This window comes from Ipomoea nil, unplaced genomic scaffold, assembly GCF_001879475.1.
Source record: "Ipomoea nil cultivar Tokyo-kokei standard unplaced genomic scaffold, Asagao_1.1 scaffold2159, whole genome shotgun sequence".
Classification (NCBI taxonomy): Eukaryota; Viridiplantae; Streptophyta; class Magnoliopsida; order Solanales; family Convolvulaceae; genus Ipomoea; species Ipomoea nil.
The window spans coordinates 2217391-2225479 of record NW_017618587.1 but is presented as its reverse complement, the minus strand read 5'-3'; the positions used below and the strand labels follow the sequence as shown (position 1 = coordinate 2225479).

The window sequence follows — 8089 nt, the reverse complement described above, 5'->3', positions numbered from 1 at the left end:
ATTGTAATACTGTCATATTTAATTCTCAAATCATTTTGTATGAATATTATTAATTCAAATATTGTTTAACAAAAAAAGGAGGTTAAAATCGTAGAGTTATGAAATGATTAAAAGAGTTAATGTTAATTGATGAAAATTGTAGTAGATGGTCAAAAGTTAATTAAATAAAATATAAGGACTAAATGTTTCAAAAAAAAAAAAATAAAGGAATAAAACGTGAAATGTGAGAAATAGTCCAGTGACGGCAAAGCAGAAGAGAAAAGATTTGCGATTGTGATTTCTTATGCATATTTCTGTGCGATTGAGATCAATATATGTTGTGTGTTGGGTGTAAAACTTATACTTATACATACAGAGAAGCTGGGGGGAATTGAATCCGGCTGGTCGGTTGTGGCGGTGGATCTAAGCAGTTGGTGGAAGCCGGGAAGGATGCGAGGAAGAAGATGTGGAAGGAAATCAGGGACAGAGAATCAGGGAAACTTCGACCTAATTCGTACAGCAACCGAGTTAAGTTGAACCGACTCGCTGCTATTCAGCTCTCCAATCACAAAGAGATCGTCTCCCCTCACCGCGGCCCCGTTAACTCTCTTCAGGTTCGCCCCAACTCAATCCCCTTGATCACTGCGCGTTACACAATTTCATATCAGGAGGAATCCCTATGAATTTGAGCTGTAGATTACTTGCGCTTTATTGAATTTACTAATATTAGCTGAATTTGAGAGGATTAGAACTTAAAAACATATAGAATTGTGATTTACAGATTCTAATTGTGCTCATTTTGTGTTTGATGGAAGGATGGTGTAATTAGAGTAATAATTTAATATAAGATTCTTAAGGGGAATGAAAATCTTTCTTAATTCAGCTTTGAAATTTAATTATATAACTGAAGTGAAGGCAGAGTTGTATAGGTTAGGCATTTTACAGCTTTTGGGTTTGCCACATTGAAATATGTTATTCGCTCGTTGCCGTTTTCGTTTTCTGATAGGATCTGTTGTTGAAAATTATGTGGGGTGAAACTTGCATTTTGTGGCCATTTATTTTGATCACAAAATCAGGTTGATTTGACAGAGCAAAGGTATTTACTATCCTGTGCTTCGGATGCATCAGTTGCTGTTTATGATGTCCAACGTGCAACAGGTCATGAGGGAGGTGGATTGATCGCTAAGCATAAGCCCCTTTTTGTTGTTGACAAACGACATGAACAGGGCCACAAATATGCCGTTTCTACAGCCATATGGTATCCAGTTGACACTGGCCTGTTTGTCACTGGTTCATATGACCATCGCGTTAATGTATGGGACACAAACACAACACAGGTAGTGTAGGTTTGTTATTATGTTCATCTTACAGTATTCTTCCCCCTTCCTCAGTCTGGTCTTCTATATATTCATGACAATGTTTTGAAACTCATTCTTTTTTAGGTGGTTGTTAATTTTAAAATGCCTGGAAAGGTTAATAAGACTGCCATGTCTTCTCTGGCAACATCTCATATGCTAATTGCTGCTGGAACTGAAGATGTACAAGTTCGGCTTTGTGATATAGCTTCAGGGGCCTTTGCTCACACTTTGTCTGGTCATCGTGGTATGCTGAGATTTGTGTAAAGTTGTTTTTACAAAATATTTATGACTTAGATCTTAAGCTACATAATATCCTTCTGGGAAACTTCTTATTCATCAATAATGAAATCTGATTTGCAATAAACTCATCAACCAATCCTTAGATATAAGTTTAGAACATCAAGAAGAGGTTTATCTAAACCAGCTAATATGAAATAATGCAACAGCGTACCTTCATTTTCTTGGGAAAAAAAAAATTAAGGGGATGCAATCATGAAGATTTAGATCCTAGAATGTGCATTTCTGGCTATGGCATCATTGATTGTTGGAATTGATAGGAATTATTTTTCTCATGGCAGATGGAGTGATGTCAATGGAATGGTCTTCTTCTAGTGAGTGGGTTCTCATGACTGGGGGATGTGATGGTGCAATTCGTTTTTGGGACATTAGGCGAGCAGGATGCTTTCGTGTTTTAGATCAGTCCCATTCTCAGCTTGGGAGACGCCCACCTGTACTTGCACGTTCTGCTGTGAATAAGGTCTTGATCTCTAGACACTGTTAATACTTATTCAATTGGAAATTATCAGTTCGGAATCTTCTGATGATAAAGTTTACCTCTACTCCATTTTGAAAGCATTTTTCTTTGCCTTCTTAGTTGAGACACCCAAATAACTTTCTTCCTTTTCCTTTATTACCTCTGTCTTTCTTCTTATATTTCCTTCACTGTTTTTCTCAGAGTTCAACATCTAAATCTCCATCAGTAAATCAGACTTCATCTTTAAAGTCCCGGCCATCTCAACGGAAAACTGTAATCAGTAACGGTCACAAACAGTCTGTTATTGACAGACAAGTTAGGGTGTCATCGAAGCAGAGACTACATCCAGGGCTGTTGTCGAGTCAGGATCGTGCCACTGCTCATTATGGTGTAGTAAGCAGTTTGAAAGTGACTGATGATGGTTTGTATCTTCTCAGTGCAGGTAGACGTCTTTTTCTTTCTTAATACATACTTTACTTTCATTATCTCTATCTCCATCAAATTGTTTATGAAATTAGTGGATTGTGTCCTGTAAGTGTTAAGTTACAACTTTTTATGACTCCAGGTTCTGATTCAAGGTTAAGGTTATGGGATATAGAGTCTGGTTGCAATACACTAGTGAACTTTGAAACTGGACGCCTTCAAACCACCAAAGCACTACAAATGGCAATATCCGAGGATTCAACTGTTGTCTTTGTTCCATGCATGGCTACCACTAAAGTAAGAGTTTCTGCAACTCTTCTCAATTAATTTAATTCTCAAAATATTGAACCTCTCCTTAATTCTTCTTAACAATTTTTAAGAGTATAGTGTTCACTTGCATCATATTGAATCTCTTAGGCATTCAATTTATGGTCGGGCAAGGCAATGATGAATTTCCGTGGGCATTATGAAAATGTAAATTGTTGTTGGTACAATGCTCAGGACCAGGTACAAACCTCTCCTCTCTCCTGCTTGCCACTATAAGAATGACTTTTTACTATGCTCATAAAATTTTAGGGGTCATTTGGTCCAAAGTTGCTTAGTGAAGGGATTGACAATCTATTTGCTATACTATCCCAAAGTTTAGCATTACTTACCCCACCTCCTCCCAACAACATTAGGCCCTGTTTGGCAAATGGCTGCTAGCTGATAGCTGTTTGGGTTCATTAAAGGGTAACTAGTTGATAACAGTAGCCGATTGTAGGGAGGTGTTTGGTAAATTAGCTGTTTAGCTGTTTGGTATAATTTCTTTTCTCAAAAAGCTAATTGAAAAAGCTGCTTTGAGCAACTTTTTAAATTTTAGCATTTTGGAATTGATTTTTTAACCAAGTCAGACGATTAATAGTGATCAAATAAGCCAAAATTGGCTGATAGGCTAATATTTTACCAAACAAGGCCAATACTCTCCCGTAAAATTAACAAGCCTGGGAATAGCTAGTCCAATCCCATAAACCAAACTACCCCTAAACTGGTTTTGGATGCTGGTTCAATCACTGTAACAGTTTTATAGAAATTGATCCCGAGTCAGTTAATCTATACATTTATGATATATACACATACAAAGACCAAGAAATCAAAATTGAGAGATTTTTTCAACTATAGGACATTGAGATTTGTAGTCTGTTAAATTAAGTATATTAACCCATTTGCCTTATCTTGTTCCAGAGTGGGGATTCTGGTTCTACCACAGGGTTTATTTAAATTATTTTTCCCTATTGTGGTCGATGATATCATTTTATTTGATTATGAGTACTATCAGGCTTGGGATTTGTTTGTAAAATTGGTGATGAACATTATCTGCCTTGTTGCAGGAACTATACACTGGAAGTAATGACAGGAAAATTCTCGCGTGGTCTCCCCCCAAAACTGTTATTGAAGAATCAGTATGCATTTGAAACCATGAACCTTTTTTCCCTGCATTTGCTAAGAATGGGGAGGCATCATACTATTTTTATTTTTATTTTTTTTGAAAACAAACTTCATTAACTTTAATTAAAGAAATGCGCAAATACAATAAGGAATAGAAGACAACCAACTCAAAGGACCAGTATGAGAACTCGCATCTCTAGCTAAAGCATGAGCAACTTTGTTCGTTGATCTAGGAATAAACCGAAAAGACACCGTCTCAAAGGGAGACATCATACTATTGATTCAACAAAAGTTACAAAACTATCTTAATAGTGTTCTGGTTGTAATGCAGGAGGGAAAGATGAAACAGCAAAGTATGGTCGCTGATGAAGATTGTTGGAGTGACTGAGGACTATTGACCATCAATTTACAGGTTTTGCAAGTTTGTGGAAGAACATGTTTTTTTTTTTTAAATATCTTAGCTTGCTTGAAGAATGAAGAGAACTTTGTGAACAATTGGAAGCTTTTGTTTCTACTATGTTGGTGAGGTTAAGATTTTGGACTGCATCTTGAAATCATGAACAAAACATGGCCCTTCAGATCTATATTCTCTGTAGCCTTTTTAAGTTTAGGGGTTATCTATAATTACCCCTCCCCTTTCTGAGCCTATGGTTCTTGTCTCCAGTACATATGGATATGTTATCAAATAAATCTTTTGTTTACAACTTCATGTGCCATTCTTAGCTAGAGTTTGAACAGATGTCATCCTCAGAAATTATAATTATCATCAAGAGTTTTTTTTTCACAAAGCTCTAACCAAATTAATGTACATAAGTAACAAAAATGAACTTCGATCTTATATTTTGGTAACAAAATACTTACAATGAAAGAGAAAATGGTATTTTCATGTCTCTTGTGTGTGTGTGTGTGTGTGTGTTCAAAAGAATCAATATTCAATCCCCCAGCAATCCTAAAATGAATCAATCTACCCTTCTAACAGCAGTGTTCAAAAGAATCAATATTCAATATCTATCCTCTTGCCACTAGATCAATTAAAGCTTTTCAAGGCACAAGAGCGAGGGACACGCCAAATTTGGGGATTTGATCCATTGCCTTGGTGTCAAACGACCCAGATACTGTCAAGAAAGACTTTGGCTTCAACTCATGTTTTACTAGGGCTCCAAGCTTGCCGTGATTGTTGAGCTTCGCCTTCATGGTTGTGTGAGCATCAACAGCATATGAACATCCCACTGTTAGTGTGCTCTCATTTGCAGAGAATTTTATTTCCATCTCTCCAACAACAGTTCCTCTCTTTTTCTGGTCCAGATGGTGTAAATATATTGCCCTCAATGCATCTCCTTTCTCAGCTCTGCAGCACCAAAAATAAAAAGTTGTAACTCAGAAATGCTGATAGCAAAAGATAATGTATGCTTTCTAACACCAAAATCAGCAGAATATTATCTTTCCATTAGCATTGACACTTACAGAATTACAGAAACAGAAAAATTGGGTTTTGTCAAGCTAACACCAGCATTGTATTTTGTAAAGTTACGAAAAGCGAAGGCGTAACTAGCTTCTGTGCCAAAGGCAATGTGTGGAGTGCCAATTGTTGCCGAAACATCAACAGCAGGAGACTTGTTCAGACCCATAGCCATAGTGAACCTTGCATGTTCATGGAAATATTGAGCCTCAAACTGCAAAATATGAATAATTATAAATAAACAAAGCATAACAGAACATTAAAACCAAGCAAGCTAATTGAATTGATGACTGTAAAAAGTCCCAATTAAGAAGGTACCTTCCCAGATTTATAATCAGGTAATCTACATGAAGCAATAGCCTTTGTTGATGGAAGAATATCATCGAAGGTCAATTCTGTCAAGATCTGTAATGTAAGAATCGGAGTAAGACCACTATATAATACGGCTGAGGAGCAAAGAAAGTAGGTGGACAGACAGAAAATACATTTGAGTCGGTGTCAATTTTGACATCTATTCCAGTGTTCTTGAAATTGTACTTTGCTGACACATATCCGGTGGAGAGGCTTCCCTTCTTTTCTAAAACTGAAACAATGGCCTATACACAAAATTAAGATTTCAATACTATTGAGAGAATATGAAAGAAAACAAGGTACAATCTCTTTATATGGTAAACGAAAGCAAATAAACCGCTAGAGCAATAGGTTACTAGACTGCAGCAAGTCTTATGGGTTGCTATTAGACATCTTACCAATCAAAGTTAACCCCATATCATTCAGTAGTATAATGGAAAAACAAAAAACAAAAATATATAAGCTTTTTGTTACTCCGTATTTATTATAGGTGTGATTATGCTGTAATCCAGAACAAATATCTATAGTTAAATATAAATACCTAAAATGAAAGATAAAGTAGAACTCTGTTCTAATTGACTAGTGAACCTAATGCAACTGCAAAGTATGAGCCATATGTTAACAATTTAACACAATTTGAAAGGATTTCAGTAAAAATGGGAACGGAAATAAATAAATGAAGATCCCTTGCTCCCTGCATTTATTTCTAGATTCCTCTTTGCTATACTTTCTAGTCCCGTGTGTTTGATATATGTAAAACCATCATTAAATTGGAGAACTAAAGCAGCAAATTCAAACTTAACAAAATCATTATACTCCCTAGATTCATGAGATAATAAGAGTTTATAATTAATCAGTGATACAAACTAAAAGGAACTGAATAAATTCAAGAACTGATAAATGTAAAATGAATTAGATAAACGATTCAAGTTTAGTGAACTTAAGTCAATAGTAGATTAAAATCATAATCCAAACAGAAATTACGTTTTAATAGCTAAAGGAGGGGTAAGCTATGATTAAAGTAATAAATTCGAGTTCTCAGGAATCAATATCTTGAGCCTAGTAAAACCAAATCCCTAATCGAGCACATACAGAAACAAGCAAAATCAGTGTAAATAATTTGTTCACAATAAGCTGCTTACAACTCCGTCATGACTTCGAGAATCGACAGTGAATTTCTGATGGCTACTGTAACCTGTCGTCAAAATTTCTGCAAAAACAGTAGAGACATATAATCAAACCAAGCGATTCATCACTCAACTTAACGCTTATATATGCATATACCAAAAAGCCACCTAAACATACACATAACATAAGTATATATTAGATGTATTTAACAAAATATGTAGCAAATATTACTGTAAATCTTCGTTTACCTTTGGCCTTCTTGCCGAAATCGGAGAAGAGGCCCGGTCCCTCAGAGCTCATTTCTTTTGACTGGGGAGGCGGAGGCGGGCGGGTGATGAAGAACAGAAGAAGGAAGGAAAAAATAAAAGATTCTGAATATTCAAGAAAGAGAATCTGGCATGGTGGTTATTTTAAATTTATTGGTTTAACCATTTATTACCATTATTCTTTGTATGAATGACACCAAGATGCTCCCTTATATGGAGGTTGTGGGATCGAGCCTTAGAGCATCCACAATAGTAAATTTACTTTGAAATTTTTAAAGACTTTTTGTAAGTGTGATTAAAAAAGAGAAGATGAGAGGAGAGAGAGAAAAAAAAAAAACTAAACTGATTTTTTTAAAAAACAATATACAGTTATATTGTCAGGGGTGCGTGACGCGCCACCGATTGCACGATCCCGTGTAGGCCTCCGCTGTGCGCGAAATGCGCACAACAATCAAGTTTTTTTTTTCCAGCTTAACTTTCATTTTATTATTCCATGATCCACCCCATGCAGAAGAACCGATTCCCTCTCTCCTAAATTATCTCTCCTATTTGGCATTAGCTTTTCTGACATTATCCCTAAAATAAACTTTGATATTCACGCTCTTAGAGCATCCCAAAAGGGGCTTTTGGACCAGATTTTATGAAATTTTGGGTGAGGAAAGAGAGGGATCGGAAGAGAGAGAGTACGTGAGGGTGTTGCAGGAGGTTGGGGTTCTTTGTCACCTTGTGTGGGCCCCACAAAGAAAAGAAGAAAGTAGAAAACTGTGCATGGACTGCACATTTGTGCCCACTTGGGCGCGTTTAGAGCCTTTAATTTAATTTTTTTTTTGAATTTTGCCGTTGTTTTTTTTTTAAAAAAAAACCTTCTTCCATTTTTTTTAATCACACCTACAAAAACTCCTCAAAAACGACACCAAAACCTCCACTATTGAGGATGCCTTTA

The 8089-nt window shown here is 36.1% G+C and overlaps 2 protein-coding genes across 2 annotated transcripts; one reads left to right on the top strand and one right to left on the bottom strand.

The window, feature by feature from the left end:
- The first annotated feature begins 226 nt into the window (after window positions 1-226).
- Window positions 227-4563, top strand: LOC109149420 (DNA excision repair protein ERCC-8-like). Its single transcript, XM_019297183.1, has 9 exons — window positions 227-593; window positions 1056-1316; window positions 1422-1581; window positions 1916-2094; window positions 2293-2533; window positions 2657-2811; window positions 2932-3021; window positions 3885-3956; window positions 4274-4563. The coding sequence occupies exons 1-9, from the start codon at window positions 444-446 to the stop codon at window positions 4328-4330; spliced, it is 1365 nt and encodes a 454-aa protein (XP_019152728.1). The 5' UTR covers window positions 227-443; the 3' UTR covers window positions 4331-4563.
- Window positions 4564-4753: 190 nt separating this feature from the next.
- Window positions 4754-7246, bottom strand: LOC109149423 (mitochondrial outer membrane protein porin 2-like). The gene is made up of 6 exons (XM_019297188.1): window positions 7129-7246; window positions 6895-6962; window positions 5887-5997; window positions 5720-5806; window positions 5407-5615; window positions 4754-5290 (listed from the first exon to the last, which is right to left on the bottom strand). The coding sequence occupies exons 1-6, from the start codon at window positions 7178-7180 to the stop codon at window positions 4984-4986; spliced, it is 834 nt and encodes a 277-aa protein (XP_019152733.1). The 5' UTR covers window positions 7181-7246; the 3' UTR covers window positions 4754-4983.
- Window positions 7247-8089: the final 843 nt, after the last annotated feature.

Excerpts from the sequence above, each read along its gene's own strand:
- LOC109149420 (XM_019297183.1), top strand. The coding sequence starts at position 444 with ATGTGGAAGGAAATCAGGGACAGAGAATCAGGGAAACTTCGACCTAAT. Across the intron at positions 594-1,055 it reads GCCCCGTTAACTCTCTTCAG|GTTGATTTGACAGAGCAAAG; the intron begins GTTCGCCCCAAC and ends TCACAAAATCAG. Across the intron at positions 3,022-3,884 it reads GGTACAATGCTCAGGACCAG|GAACTATACACTGGAAGTAA; the intron begins GTACAAACCTCT and ends GCCTTGTTGCAG.
- LOC109149423 (XM_019297188.1), bottom strand. The coding sequence starts at position 7,180 with ATGAGCTCTGAGGGACCGGGCCTCTTCTCCGATTTCGGCAAGAAGGCC. Across the intron at positions 6,963-7,128 it reads TTTCGGCAAGAAGGCCAAAG|AAATTTTGACGACAGGTTAC; the intron begins GTAAACGAAGAT and ends CTGTTTTTGCAG. Across the intron at positions 5,807-5,886 it reads AAATTGACACCGACTCAAAT|ATCTTGACAGAATTGACCTT; the intron begins GTATTTTCTGTC and ends CTTACATTACAG.